This window comes from Eptatretus burgeri, chromosome 2, assembly GCF_056783735.1.
Source record: "Eptatretus burgeri isolate ZD-2024b chromosome 2, Ebu_testis_v1, whole genome shotgun sequence".
NCBI classification, from domain to species: Eukaryota; Metazoa; Chordata; class Myxini; order Myxiniformes; family Myxinidae; genus Eptatretus; species Eptatretus burgeri.
The window spans coordinates 13,373,701-13,389,807 of record NC_140962.1 but is presented as its reverse complement, the minus strand read 5'-3'; the positions used below and the strand labels follow the sequence as shown (position 1 = coordinate 13,389,807).

The following is a 16,107-nucleotide window of genomic DNA, read 5'->3' as shown; positions in this document are numbered from 1 at the left end:
ACACTGCGGGGTGAAATGCAGAGCGTGGGGCGATGCCTGCAGGCGGGCAGAATGACAATTGAGAGGAGCGAAACGCGGGCAGTGGAGCTCAAAATGGCGGCGCCACGTGTTGGAGCAAACGAGCTGAGGGGGAGTGTGGACTGTGTCGGTCCCGCGGTGGACAAAATAATAGGGGAGACATGTTGGACGAGACTCGAAACGGCAGAGAAAGTGACGGTGACAGAGGGAAAAATTAAATGGGGTGACTGAGACGTGTAAGAGACACTTAGAGACGACAGATAAAGGAAGTGAAAGAAATAACAGACGCGGGAGAGAGAAAAAGTAGAGAGACTGACTGACTGCACGATAAAGAAGGGGTGAAAGACGAACATACACACACAGAGTTAGTGGAGGACGATGAGGGGGAGCTCGGGGAATGTGTCGTGACCCGGTGCAAGCAGCCGGATAGCCTCCTTATGGAACGAGGGGAGGGAATATTCCCCCTTGAAGTGGATCTCGACCAGGTGGGCCCGGTCGTGCCGAGCGAGTTAGGAGGGGCGAGTGCTGTGAATGGGTGCACGCGAGGCTTGGGGGGTTAGGTCGCTGTTTCGTGAGGGAGATGACAGTCGGTATGCGGGAGAACGCAACCGCATCCCCGTGTCCGAGTGCCATGGTGGAGTGTGTGAGCGTCGTGGCATGTAGGAGTGTGTGCGTTGAACGGCGACGACGACGGGACCAGATGAAGGACAAGGGCCGAGTAGCGGCCGCAGCTATTTTGAGCACCGTGCCGGGTTTGCACAGCAGCGAGCGTGGGGTCCGTGCTGTACTACGCACAAGGCCACCACGTGCGCGGCTGCGCAGTTGAAACCCGGTCCGGAAACGCCAGCGGTGGATGTTAGCCGATCCCGGGAACGGACAGAAGCTCGGCTGGATTCGGAATTTGGACCGGATGGGTTCTACACGCGAGCGTGTTTGTAAAGCTCCGACGAGCAGAGCACATGTGTTCGCATGGGGAACCCCTCGAAACACGGGGCTTGCTTTGAGATGCGCAGAGTGACGTCATGGCTGCACGTGTGTTTGGAATCCGGCAGAAGGGAATTCCTGCCGGACGGTACCGTCCAAGAGGGACGAGGTGCGCGGGGCGCAAGCAGCTGCCATGATGTCACGGAAAAAGAGCGCGGCAGTTCACAGCCGCGCTGGTGGTGCGCATTATGAAAAAAAAAAGAGTTGAGAAAAGCAAGCCTCGCTTCGGGTGAACAGGATTCCCAGGCAAGGGGTGGAAAACCCCCTTGTTGGGGGCACAGGAAGTACTAGTTAGGAGGATGGGTTAGAGTTAGTGAGATCGGCTTCATGGGGACATGGGTTGTACCTCATGGAGCCCGTGGAGTGGATTAGTTAGAGGGATTTTAGTTTAGATTTAGGAAATGGAATTTTTGGAGACACGGACAGACTGGAAATGTGTCGTGGAGACGTAGCTTAGCTACGTAGAGTAAATGGAACGTGCATGAGTTTTAAGGGATGACGAGGGAGCACGAGTTAGTCAGGGGATTTAGTTAGAAGAATGGCAGTGTGGAGTGTTGGTGTGAATTGCGAAATGGAAAGTGTGTGAGGAATGAGTGTAGGACAGTGGGCCCAAGTGTGCGAGTGGAACGAATGTGGTATGCATGATGCGAATGACTGGTTGGGGGGAGGAGTGATTCCCACCCAAGTGACCCCGGGGTCAGTTTAATGTTAGCTAGTGGGTTATTCAAATTTACTAACAGGAGGTCGTTTTGTTGTTGGTGTTGAGAGAAGGCACGAAACCCGTTTGGAGGGGGGTTCGGGAGGGTGCAGGAGTTCATGGACCGGCTGGGAGAGTGGCTGTGGAAAGGTGAGTTTTGTTTAGTGGGCACCCCGGGCACCGGACAAATCGGCCAGAGTAGGCCAAGGGCTCAAGAGGGGCCGGGCTAGTGTAGTAGGCACGGGCGACCCTCGGAAAGGGACCTGGGGCATCAACATGCCACGTGGGCATCGGAGGGGGGGCAATGCCAGAGAGGGCAACCCCCCACGTTATAGGGAGCAGCTGGGCTCGGTGGCAGCCTGCGGGCCTGGGGTGCCATGGTTAGAGTTCAGCAGAGGGGGAGTTCCTGCCAGTTGAGCCACGCTGCCCAGCCAGGAAATTGTGCGAGTGCACGTATGAAAATTTGAGGGCAAGGCCCAAACTTATAATGGGCACCAACACAGGCGACGGGAATCATGGTTTTTAGAACATATAATTTTAAAGTGTGAGGCGTTTTTGGAAAGTCCCGGGGTCGTTTCAGGTTAATGAATGTTAGGGTAGATAGGAGATGTACCCCTTCGCACCATCATTCCCTTCGCTCGTTGTAGGCCGCTGAACTCACCTTGGTAGATCGCTGAACTCTGAGGAGGCCATTCTGAGGCTTAATTGGGCCTCAAGACAGAACGCCAGCTCTCCCTATTCCCCTCCAGAGAGGGAACGTAGGGGTTGGGAGTTGGCTAGGTGGACATGATAGGCTTGCCGGACAAAGACAATAAAGGGGGTTCGGGAGACAATTATAAAAGGGAAATAAAAATAAAGAGGGGCTAAATTTTGTTGTGTTGTGTGGCAAATTAAGGGAGTGGGTATGGACAGAGACAGGCAAAGGCGATAGAGTGGGGGGAGACAGTAGGCTACGTCTGAGCCCGCCTTCAGAGCGGCCGGCACCACCACACTCCCTCCAGACCTGATGGAACCACACTAGAGGCCGGCCAGCTTCACCTGCCGGCCTGTTGTGCTGCAGCTGCCTGTTCTGCATGGGCTTACCTTGCCATGCCTAGTTGCCTGCCTCTGCCATGACCCCATGCCTGCTAGCCCTTGTTTGCGTTTGCCCCTGTGTCCATCATTCACCATGTGTGCCAGGACCATCCAGTTTTGTGAGGACTTCCCTGCAGGCAGCCTGTGCATCCAGTCCATTTTTTGTGTTTTGCGACCATCTCCTTCCATTCCCCTACACCAAAGACTTTGCTATGACTTTTGCCTTTCCCCTTTCACAGATCACAAGTCCTGGGCCATGGTTAGTGTAATGTAATAGATAAGTTAAGATTGTAAATACGTGGAACCCCCGCCTGCATGTTTGTTTTAGCGCCAGCAATTTTAGTTAAGTTGTCCGAATGAGTCTGAGAGTTGGTTTAGTTAGTTACGCAGTGCATGAGGTTATTTATTTTTGGAACACGTATAAAGAAATGTCGCACTCAGGGATCCGAAGGAAGAACGTACTCAGGGAAAACTTACACATGCTGGTCACATGAAAATTTGACGACTCGGGACGAGTCTGTAAAAAGGGGAGAGGGTAGTGTTGCGAATTTGGAATTCAATCGCACACAACATCCAGGTTCCCTTCATCAACTATGTCGATAAGTGCATGTTCCCTAGATAGCTCACCTTCCATTGTTTAAATGTTCAAACATCGATTAGATGCGCTGCGGATCGATTTAATAGTTATGGAACGAAACAATGGAGACGTCCTTCCCCCTCTTCTACGAAGAGGAAGAAGAACCCTGCCATCCCGTGACGTCAACAACTCCCTCCCACCCGTGGTTGAGCAAGGGGTGGATCACGAGGGCATGAGTCACGCCGGGTGCGGGGGAGGGGGTGCAAAGGATAAAGAGGACATCTTTTCTTTGTTCAAAAAGAGTCCCGTGGTAGGGCTGAGTTCGTGGGAATCCCGTGGCAGAGTTCGTGGGAGTCCCGTGGCAGAGTTCGTGTGCTGAGTCCCATGGGAGGAGTAAGCTTTTTGCTTTAGAGAGAGCAGTCGTTCAGCCGTCGGGTCCTGCTTGGCTTGCTTGGTGTGAGGCCTTCGGAAGCTTTCTGCTTCGGCTGGCTCAGTGAGCTTCGGCTGCTGCTTTGTTTTGGAAGGAACTTGAGCCAGTTGTTCGGCTCGAGCTGCGAGTGGAGGCTTCTTTCTCTTCTTCCTCTTCTTCTTGGTTCGTGGAGCTTTTCGTTCTCCATTTTGTTTCCCGGCTTGGTGTGACGCATCGGCCACTTCTTGGAGTTGGATCCTTGGGAAGCGACGCATCGACAGGAAGGATTGGCGCCTCGTCTCACCGGCACGTGTTGAGAAGCGAGGGAGGATTCGCAGGAGCTCGGGAAGGATCGCGGCGATTGGATCCAGCTCGCTCTCCCTGGAGCCTGGGTCCGGACAAGTTGAAGACCACACGAGGTGGAAAGGTTCGAGTCAAGCTCTGAGTTTCAGCTCACCTGTCCTCCGAGCTAGAGCTTGTGATTAAAGGCCTCAGCCACCATTTCGTGTGTGTGTGTGTGTGTGTGTGTGTGTGTGTGTGTGTGTGTGTGTGTGTGTGTGTGTGTGTGTGTCCGTGGGCCCTTCTAATAAGTTGGAACTGCTGTTAAGTGTAAATGACTACATAATAAGTAGACGGTTGTTCTTTTGTCGTGCTTTTGTTGCTTGTATAATTGCACACGTGTTTTGCCTTATTTAATTGCATACGCGTTTCATTATAATAAATGTCCTTGTGTTAAAGTAAACCTGCTCGTTGCGTCCATTCCCTCATTGACTGAACATTTCGTGTGTTGGGAGTTAGAAAGCCGTTGGTTTGCCGTAATAGGGTGACATTTGGACCGACGGTTCTCGGCGATTACGCTGCTTGGAATCGCGCACAGACAAGCTCGCCTCGGCGGTTTGTTCTATACAAGTTCCGTCGAGGGTGGAATACCACGGTAGTTGGATCACGTTGATATTTAGGTACATTGAAGATTGGCAATTGACCCTACCCCACGTGATCCGCCGATTGGCGTATTTCGGTTCTTGTACAAGCACCCGTCGCTCGGAGTTATCCGGGCGGTGATCTATATTCCAGGCGATTGTATATATATATATGTATATATATATATATATATATATATATATATATATATATATATATATATATATATATATATATATATATATATATATATATTGTTACGGCTGTGGAAATTCGCAGAACACCATAAAGGTCCTTAGTTCAGTTAGATCGATAAGTCTGTGTTCAGTTAGATTTCCCCACCATTGTTTAATGGGGATTATTCGTGTTCACCGGGCTGTGACCCTTTGAGATAGTGTTTTTCTTTCTCTGTCGTTATTTTGAACTGACATATCTCGCCCACCATTACAACAAACCACGACGCCAAAAACACAACAGCCCCCAACTACGCCACAACGCCAACCACGCTACGATCGCCACATCAACACCACCACCATTTAACCATCCTCACCACTACGCCAGCTTGCAAACACCATCCTCCACAGACCACGCTACGACCCTTTCCGCGTTCAAAAGGGGTCCGAGAACGCGGGCGTAAAAGAACTAGGAAATGAAACCTCCAATGATGAGTGTGGGTTTTTTTACCGCCTTTTTTCTCCGAGGCTGGTGTGACGAGAAGGGCGAGGCGGCTCGCTCGCGATTGGTGGATACGAGGAGTGAGGCGGTCGGAGTTGAGAAATTCCCCTTTTCGAGAAGCTTCTCGAAGGCAGGCGGAGCCGAAAATGGGGAGGGCGAAGGGCGGAGCCCCAGGCTATATAAGGCGGACAGCCTCAAGCCTTGCTCTCCTCCTCTTCGTTGGTGCTCTTCTCCTGGTCTGGTCTCCTCCTCTTCTTCGTTTGCGCTCTTCTCCTGGTCTGGTCTCCTCCTCTTCGTTGGCGCTCTTCTCCTGGTCTGGTGTCCTCTCTTCATTTTGCGCCCTTCTCTTGGTCTGGTCTTGTCTTGGTCTCTTGGTCTCTGGGTCTGTGGAGCGACCCGTACACCAGAGGCATGGGTCGGTGGAGAGTCCGGGCGACGTACCGGAGACGCGGACGGGAGGCGCGGCTCTGCCGGCTGTGGGGCATGAACCTGCCCCTCCGAGGAGGAGAGTGCCAGAGAGAGCTCGCCGACCATCGAGGCACCTCGAGGGTGCAGGTAACCTGCTACGGTCTTGCGGGACCCATTCGGTCTCCCAGGTCCCGTGCCATAAAGACCCAAGTGGTCCAGCCTGACCCCCTTGTCTGTGACGGGGTCTTTTCTTGTGTTTCTTTTGGGTTTTTGAATGAATGTTGTCGTGGTGCCGTCTGTTAAGTAAAACTGTGGTGACTGTGCATGTACATTCTCATTGTCGTCTGTGGTAACGCTTTCTATTTGTTTCTTGTACATTGCATGACTGCCTTGCCTGTATACGTGTAGATAATGAATAAATGTCCTTGCTTGTGAAATGTATCCCGTTCGTTGCATCCTCTATTCCCCATTGAAAATGCCATCTTGCATCGCAGAATAATTAGATGGGTTTTAAACACCCAGTAAGGAGAATCGGATCCGTCGAGGTCGGCGATAATATCCGCTCGGTTATCGCTGTAGAACGGAATGAACCGCTTAAGCGGTTCGTGTCCCAAGCCGACCTGCGGCGAGTTACGGCCCCTCGATTGGTTACCCGCGCGAGTACTTAGGTATTTCGATATTTGGCGAGTGACCCTATTTCGTGCGGGTCGTATGCGGACTGGGCTGTGGTGAGGTTAAACCCCCACCCGTGACTGGTTTCTGGCGATAGTTCCAGGATGGTCACGACTGAATTGTCCGTCCGGTGGGCGACGCGCTTGCGATTAGAGGTACGCGGCCGATCGCACGCCGGCAGGCGCGAATTCGTAACACTATATATGTTTGTATGTATGTATATATATATATATATATATATATATATATATATATATATATATATATATATATATATATGTGCGAATGTGTATGTATATACAGTAATCTCCCGCTATATCGCGGTTCACCTATCGCGCCCCCGGTTCATCGCGGGTTTTTCCCTCGGAACCTAACTAATTTTTTTTGCGGATTCCCCCGGTATATCGCGGTAATAATATATAAAATATAAATTATTTAAGCAATAAATTATAATGCGTGGTGCTCGACCAGTCACACAACGCACAAGACAAAGTTTCGCTTGTGAACTTCAAATATTTCTACGTTTTTTCTCCAAGCCCTACGATGCCGCCCAGATGCCCTGCACCTTCTAAGGCTTCTGGCAAGGAACCGAAGCGCCAGAGGAAGGTCCTGACACTCCAGGAGAAGGTTAAGGTGCTAGATATGCTTTGGAAAGGAAAAAGGTTTGCTGTGGTTGGACGAGCACTGCCAAACCGACCAGACCAGACAAGTCGATCTCCGGCACCTCAAACCCGATCACTGCCAAGCCGACCAGACCAGACGAGTCAATCTCCGGCACCTCGAACCTGATCACTGCCAAGCCGACCAGACCAGATGAGTCGATTTTTTTTTTTTTTTTTTTTGGGGGGGGGGGGGAGGCATCCATTCATCGCGGATTTTCACTTATCACGTGGGAGTGGGGAGGGGTTTGGAACGTAACCCCCGTGATAAATGGGGGATAACTGTATATGTATATATTGCGGATTTGGAAACCTTGTGCACACAAACAGCCAGAGTCCCCATAGTTCAGTTATTTCGATAAGTATGTGTTTATAGTTAGAATCCCTCCTTCTGTCTAATGGGAATTTCGTGTGTGTGCCGTGAGTTATTTTTACAACAACCACAACAACTACAACTACAACAACAATGCCACCATCCCTCACTTGACCCAGTCGCCATTGCCCACATGTTTTTGGCTGATGGCGTGGGCGGAGCCTCCGTCACTTCAGATCGAGGCTCCGCTCCAAGGAAGGGCATGGACCATTTCCTCCAGCCAATGAGTGAAGGGCGAGCACCACACGCGCATCCCAGCCAATCCGGAGGCTGACCACGAGTCATCTGAAAACCCCTCGTCCAATCAGGAGGCGAGTGGCGAGGAAAGAAACCCCTCCCACCTGGAGAGAAAAAGAGACGAGAGGACGGCAGACAGAGTGTTCGTGGCGATTGCGGAGCGGTCTGTGGTCGTTGTTGGGCGGTCTGCAGTCCTGGTGGCTATTGCGGTGTGGTCTGTGGTTGTTGTTGAGCGGTCCCCAGTCTTGGTGCTGACAACGCCAAGGGCGTGGATTCGATTCCCACCGTGGTGGTTTAGGTCGGTGTGACCGCACGAGGCGGGACAGGTACCCCGGCCCGGCTCTTCCGAATATACCCACAGGGTCCAGTTGTGTGTGTGTGTGTGTGTGTGTGTGTGTGTGTGTGTGTGTGTGTGTGTGTGTGTGTGTGTGTGTGTGTGTGTGTGTGTGTGTGTGTGTGTGCCCCGTCTGTACGTAGAATTGTATAAGTGTTTTCCTTTCCTTGTAAATTACATTTTCTTATTCGGATAACTCTGCTCTTTTGGTGCCCCCCCCTCCCCGATTATTGTTATAAATAAACCCCTGTTAAATGTACCAGCTCGTTTTCTGTGCTTTCTCTCATTGGCCTCACAAGGTGCGTATTGAGAAATAGTAAAGCCGTTCGTGCCGTAAATTGTTCATTTGGTCCGGCACGGCTTTGGTAACTTCCGCTCGGTTACGCCGTATCCGAGTCGGTGATAGCAACTCGATTCGGACAAAGTCGGCCGAGGGTGTGGTTTCCCCGGTAGTTGGACGGTGTGAGTACTTCGGTAAATTGGAATTGGACAAGTGGACCCTACCTTACGCCGTCGAAATATTGGCGACTACAGTCCTCTAAGAATCTAAGTGACCCGTGAACTTTCGGAGTTGTCCGAGAGTCACGACCTAAATTCCGGGTGTTCGGTGGGAGACGACTCACCTGCTCCACCTTGTGGTCGTTCATCGCCACCGAACCCCAGCCAACAACAATATATGTATATGTGTGTGTATATATATATATATATATATATATATATATATATATATATATATATATATATATATATATATATATATATATATATATATATATATATATATATATATATATATATATATATATACACATATGTGATCAAAGTTAATTTAAGAAGCGCTCACCATTATTTAGCGCCAAATAAATTTGCTCACACCATTGAGATGGTTCAATTGGGAATTACTCAGAATCCCTTTGCTTGCAGGTACAATCATCTTCCACACAATGATCTTTCTCGGGCATTGTAAAGGTACCGTCTGATTGGATAGTTCAGGGAGAGATTTCATTTCAGTCATCCAAGGATTACAAACACCTCTTCAGGAACAGTATGCTGTCATTTTGGTGATGAGGATGAAATGTTTGTAGTCACCAAATCGACCCAAATTCTCACGATCAACTGGTAGTGGTCTTGGTTAAAGAATGTTTCATGAATCTTTCTCCTTTACCGTTAGCCCTCCATGCTTTATGCGCAGAATACGGATTGCAGTGGAGGATGATTTCCTTCTTCTCTCAGCTCCAGCTCTGTTCATTTAATCTTCACTGATTCATCTGGAACCTCGTAGTAGTTCGTTTCTGCCAATGTATTCTTGTGTGTGACCACTTGTAAACTGTAGTCAATGACAAGTTGCGCCCTCATTTCAGACAGCCATGACAAACTTAACTTCAGCTTCCACTGCCATAATGTTTGTTCATTTATTGTACAGATCAATTTGCTATAAACAAGTTTGAATCCACCATGAAATGATACAGGTCTGAAAACCTTTTGTTACTTGAATTTTTTTTGGTGTGAGGAGTCTATTGTTTTTGACAATTTTTTTTTTTTAAATAATATTGTTGAGAAATATAATAGCGACTTCTCCTGTAGATGATCTACAAACGTGTGAATGGAGTCATATTTTAGGCGATTACAAATTGGCCTTTCTTCAACTTCGTGCTTCTCGTTTCTTCCTCGCTTTTCGTGTTTCTTTTATCCACTGTACATCGAATGTTTGTTATCTCTTAATGGGAAACTAAACTCCTATCCAAAAAGAGAATTGCTGAATCTGATGATTGTACAATTTTTCACTTTACATTATTGTGGGAAAATTCATCATTAAGCTTCAACTTCAACATTAGTAAGTTGCACAATTTCTGGGGGAGACAGCGGTGTTTTGTCTCTTTGGGTCTCCGAATGGATATATGGAAGATATTTATGTCACATGCTTTTCAAAGCCAATAACAGAGCCACAAAAGCAAGACTTGGCTGCGTCCATCTAAATTACTGGGAAATTTACTGAAGTTGCATTAACTGCTTAATGGTGTGTTGTTCACGTACAGGCGAGACATTGTTGTGCTGCAGTGGAAAGCCCTTGGGCAGCAGCTGCAGCTGAAGCAGACGGCATTGGAAAAGCGTTGTGCTTCTCTCCACCTTGCACAAGACATGGACACTCTCTCTGTCGAGTTAAACCGGCTCATGGTGTGTAAAAATGTATTGCCGGGTTGAGCAACCAAGTACGAGTCATATCAATTACTGTTCGTATGCTGCCGAGTCCTGAGTTTGGCATTGAGTGATTTCTTGACTTCTTGACTGTAACTTTGAAATCCCTCTCTATGTTGCACCCTACCGTTGCTAACTTCAATGAAAATGACGTTTTTGTATTATTTTACTGCACACAATTACCACTTCCAAGTCAATACTGAGGAAGTGTTCCAACACAATATTCTTTGCAGTTGTTCAAGACCTTCCATTTAATGCATATATGCTTTTTAGCTTCAATATTGTTCAACTTGAATGCTCTTAATTGGATTTTTATCATCTCTGCAACTGAAGGTGAATCGAGGTTACGATTTCACCCCTGTTTGTCTGTCTGTTTGTTTGTCTGTGAGCAGGATATCTCAAAGTTATGGACATATTCAGACGAAATTTGGTGGACAGGTTTGGGTGTGTGACAATACGAATTGATTTGATTTTGGTGAAGATCCAGATCTGGAGACGAGAATTTTAAAAATTGATTCCTCACTATTGATACGACCAGAAACGATATGTAGCACTATATCTCAAAAGGTTGAGGACGGATTTGGACAAAAATTGGTGGACTGTTTGGGTATGTGACGAGGACTTTTTCTAAGTGATTCTTCGCAACTGGGAGATTAGTTAAGGTCCGGATGCAGATACCTCCTGTCAGTGGGATATTAACCATAAACTGTTCAGCCTGGCAGAGGTATGCGTTCTACCGAGTGCCATTCTAGTTTTATTATACGCATTGCTGATGCCGCAACAGCCATTTGAGTGACCAAGTCAGCAAAGGTGTGAATGCATGCTCGTTGAAGAATTTATTTATTTTGTACTCCCCCCTCCACCCACTCTCCCAATGTCCACACAAGCTGGCATCCTTCCTCCTTCCCTTTCTAATATTTTTTCTGTGATTTTTAATCAAGTTGTACATTTTATAATGACTGTTTATTTGTGGATTGTAGCACAATTATGTTCTATTTGTGTTATTAAAGTAACATTGCATACAAGTCCCCAAAGACACCAGAGAAAATGGATATACAGAGTAAATATAACACTATTCCAAGGTTTATTGTTTTCATAAGAAAACTAACAAGATATGTGGCTTTGATTATAATTAAGAAAGCATAATGAAGTCGTCATAATATTGAGATCAAATACTTTGGTTGTGCCACCCAGGCTCAAGCTAGCACAGGTGAGCTTGGCGAACACCTGACCGCAACCAAAGCACTGTTGGATCGGCAAGACTTACTGGAGAGCGAACTCAGTGTTCCTGGTGAGGCTGTGAAGCAGTTGGACCGACGGGTGAAAATCGAAAGTGACAGCGAGAATTTGCAAGAGCTTCAATCCAAGGCCAAAGCACTCCATCTCACATATGACAGGCTCTGTGCAGCAAACAAGCATCGGTGGGAAAACTTCCTCCAAAAGATATGACTGCAAATTGCAAACAATGGGAAATGTTTAATTTTCAATTTTGTTTTCTTAAAATGGTGATATGCTGTAAATCAAACCTCAAGTTCTTCTTTGTGATATTAATTTATTTATTGTTGGCTTTTATGTACATAATTGTCTTCCTCTTTGTTTACATTTTCAATCAAGCGATGTTTCTCTAAAAGGTCTTCTCCAAAGTGTACCCATTGCGAAAACAAAAAAAACAAAAAAAAAAGTTTTGCAAAAACATCATATCCAGTTTACTCTCTTGAAATCGATGACTTTCGAATTGTTATACAGAGGTCAAGGCTCGTGGAAGAGAGAGATGACAGATAGTAAGAGGTGAACTTGCACACAAGGCACACAGATAGACCAGAGAAGTATGTATTGACAAAGCTGTCGATGGACACAGAGATGGAGAGGGTCAACAAGAAGAAAAAAAAAATTCAAGGATCCTTCTGGACTATATTTGATGGAGGTGGATGTGAAAGTAATGGAGATAATTATAATTTGACCAGACAGACTGAAGGATGACTTTTGAGGATGAGAGAAAAGAATGACAAAATAGAGCAGATTATTAAAAAGCTGAGATCTATTGAGGGTAACATACACAATCTGGTCAAAGGGATGGGGGTAGAGGGGAATGAAGGGCTGAAAGAGGAGGAAGGCAATATAGGAAGAGCGGTGATCAAAAATTGTGAGGCTATAAACTGTCTGTAAAGACATCCTGCATTGCAGCACGCCATGTGCCTTACGGACCTTCCAAGACATAACAATTACATTCAGTGCTTTGAATTGAACTGCTTCCATGGGAACAAGATGGGATGTCGTAGCACCAGCCCACATTGTAAAGCTATATATTCCATTAACTGTGAAGGAATTCCTGTTTTTTTAAAAAAAATTCAAGATCTAAGGCTCATAACAGCTGCCACTCACTCACACACACACACACACACATGGACATACAGATGAGATACAATACAGGACGATTAGACGAGGCAAACACAGTTGCTGAGTTTGGGGGAAGTGCCGTCATTTTTCCAAGTTCAGACAATTATGAGCTGAGAATGCCCGAGAAAGGATTTGACTCTTTTTCGGTTGGACATGTTCCTGAGATATGAGGGAAATTTGGTGCAATGGAAAAGGTCTCTTTCAAAAATGCTGTGTGATAATGGTGTAATTACATTGTTGAATTGATTTAGGGTGCACCTTGAGATGGTGTCCGAAAGAATGGACATGGAAGTTTCGTACTGTGTAATGAGGTGCGGGTTTGTCCGGTATAGACGTGGTGAGCTGGAGGAGACATGGAATGGTCTCACCTTTGTACGAGATTGTGAAGAAGAGCAGGCCTGGATATCCGAACAACTACGGATGATGCAGGCTACACCCTTGTGCTGCGATCACAAAAAGATCATTGCTCTTAGCCAGAAGCACAAGGTTATCTTTTTCTATTTGTGATGCACTTCATTGAATCTTTTTCTTACTTTATTGCCCTTTTTTCATTACTCGTCTACCTTTATCAAATGTCTACCATCTGTTCGAAAGACATTTAATGCAAAAATGCAAAATGAGCAGTTGTTTGTCTGCACATTGTCTGCACATTGCCTGTCTTCAAAGGAACTGCATTAGGGGCAGGCTGCCCTTCAAAAGGAACGTTTAGCTATCTTTATTGTCAAAAATAATGTGCACACAAAGGATTTAATTGTAACTTTCCCAAGAGTTAACTTTTGATTCAATAACTTTGCCATACAGATCATACTAATATATGAGGTAAATAGATGCAAATATAATGCTCCTCCAGTGGGTCAAGCATCCCAGTATTTAAAGTTTCATTTGATGTCTCTGAGATTTATTGAACAACCATATATTATGGAAACAGAAGGCATATCCGACAATTTAATGTCACATGGTCCCAGGTGAAGACCACTCTGGTTGAAACATCAGGCCTGAAACTTTGTCCAATCAACAATTGCAGTCATTGGATTCAACTTATGGTTCTATAATACATGCCTTTTTACGACTAACTGAATCATTTTGTAGCATTTCTCCCCAACAGCTATGGGGGAACAACCACAATTTCAAGGCATTCTAAACATCTGAGCATATTGCAGGGTCCACACAACATTCAACAGCTGGTTTATGTGGCTCCAAACCTCCCCCCTCTAACCGTGACCAATCTTTCCATTTTACATGTCACATATGAGTACATCCCCTTTTCCCTTCTTCTTTTCAATGAAATCTCCTCCCAATCTTCTTTTTCTTCTCTCCTTATTCTTCTCCTCCTCTTCCCTTTACAAGAGGTGAGGTCTGATGACACCAAGCTTCTGCCCTGCATTGACCATGATACTCCTCCACCTCCCTCTGTCCTCAGCCAACTCCCTCTGCACTCAAACCACCCCTACCTTACTGATATCTCTCCTCGCACAATCCTCACATCTCAACCGTGATCTACCTCTTTTCCTCTTATCTTGCTCCCTCAACCTATCCACTCTTTTGGCATTCTCTCTTCCCCCATCCACACCAAGTGTCCAGTTCATCTCAGCCGGCATTTCACCAATCCCCCCCCCCCCGTCAAGCTCATCTGCACACCAATCTCCTCTCTCAGTTCATCCATCCCCTTATATCCACCCTCTTCACTCCCACAATCCTCCTGACCCAGTTGTTCTCACAAACTTGCAGCCTCTGTTTTCTCTCTGTCGGTGTCACCATCTGCAGACCGTAAAAGCAGGCTGGCGTTAGAGAAGACATGAGAACCTTCCCTTTCAATTTTCTAGATATCTTTCTGTCTGCCATTACTCCCTCTACTCTCCTCCATGCATTCACACCCACCTGAATCTTCTTCCGCACCTCTTCCTTGGAATTACCTTCCTCGGTCACTGTTCCTCCCAAATTCTCAAACCTATTTCTTTTTCTGATCTGCTTCCCCTCTCACCTGATATTCATATATTTTCTCTGCTGCCTGACCCACATCACCTCGGACTTCTCCATACTCATCTTCAGCCCATGTTTCTCAAATTCCTCCTTCCACTCCCCCAGAACTTCCTGTATCTCTCACCCACTCTCCACCACAACAACCAGATATTCCACGTGCAGGATCCTCCTCATACTACCCCTCAAGCTCACTTTCCTGCTTACCAGCTCCATCACCATGATAAACATGAATGGGCTGAGAGAGCTTCCCTGCCTCAAACCGATGCTCATACTAAACTCCTCAGACATCCAAGGATAAACCAAAACTCTTCCCTTTGTTCCCTCATACATCCCTTCCACCAAACTGACTTCTGCTTCAGGCACTCCCATCTATCTGTGTCACCATCACCATCTCTCTTGGGACAGTGTCGTAGGCCTTCTCCATGTCCACAAAGCCCAATACCAGCTCACCTTGCACCTCCAACCTCTTTTCCACCAGCTGTCTCAACACGAACATCCCACCCATCATCCCTCTACCCTTTCGATAAACCACTGCTGCTCTTCTCCTATCTCCATATACACACTCATCCTCATCCTCCCATACAGAATCCACTCCAGCACCTTCATAACATGACTTAAGCATGAGTCACATTTGCTCCAACGCTAGGATACGGCGGCCGGACCCCCCTGAATTGACAGAAACGTGCGGCGGCTGCAGAGTTTGTGAGGTGGCCTCAGGGTGGCCCTATGCCGTATGGCTATCTTTTACAGGCCGTAGGGGTCTCCGTGGAATTATAGCGCGGAGTTATAACTTTTTTCATTTCTAGGTTGGCCATAGCAATTTGACAAGCCGTAGCCATGACGTAGATGTGTTCCACGTCGACCGTACGTAGGGCGTACGGTGGGCTTGCGTTATTCGTGCGTTTTCCGTAGGCTCTTATCAATGAAAAATGAATTTTGCCAACCCCCAAAAAATTACGGCGGCCGCACTATTTCCGCGTTCGCCTTGCGGGCACCTTGCGTCTGCCTTGAAAATTCTATGGCCGCCGCAGGGACGCCCTAAGGTCACCGTGCGACATCAAATCAAAGACCGTACGGCACCCCCACGTTTTCGGTCTCCACAATTTCTAAATACCCCGTGCAGCTCCCCAAAAAAACCATATGTGACTGCTACATTGTGTGAACGTGGAAATACTGCGGCCGCCCTATAATTGCTAGTGGCCGTAGATTTTTTAGACCCTGTGGCCGCCGAGCCAAATGTGACTGAAGCATAAGGAGTGTAATGCCCCTGTACTTTCTCATATCTTGATCATCCCCTTTCCTCTTCGATATTGGCACAATTAGCCCTGTCCCCCAACCCTCTGGAATTGAACCCTCATTCATAGATACATTCAACAGTCCTTTTTTTTCCATCTGACTCTGACTTCTCCCCACTGCAATTATCATTTCTGGACACACCTCATCAATGCTCGGCGCTCTTCCCTTCTTCATCCTTTTCAATGCTGTCTGCACTTCCT

The 16,107-nt window shown here is 47.0% G+C and overlaps 1 protein-coding gene across 2 annotated transcripts in view; it reads left to right on the top strand.

Annotated features, from left to right (window-relative positions):
* SPTBN5 (spectrin beta, non-erythrocytic 5) overlaps positions 1-16,107 on the top strand; it is a 325,418-nt gene that overhangs the window by 50,317 nt on the left and 258,994 nt on the right. For both annotated transcript variants that reach the window (XM_085863420.1, XM_085863413.1), the window contains 3 exons: positions 10,075-10,213; positions 11,429-11,655; positions 12,964-13,117. In XM_085863420.1, coding sequence (XP_085719546.1) covers positions 10,075-10,213; positions 11,429-11,655; positions 12,964-13,117 — 520 coding nt within the window. The remainder of the gene's footprint in view (positions 1-10,074; positions 10,214-11,428; positions 11,656-12,963; positions 13,118-16,107) is intronic.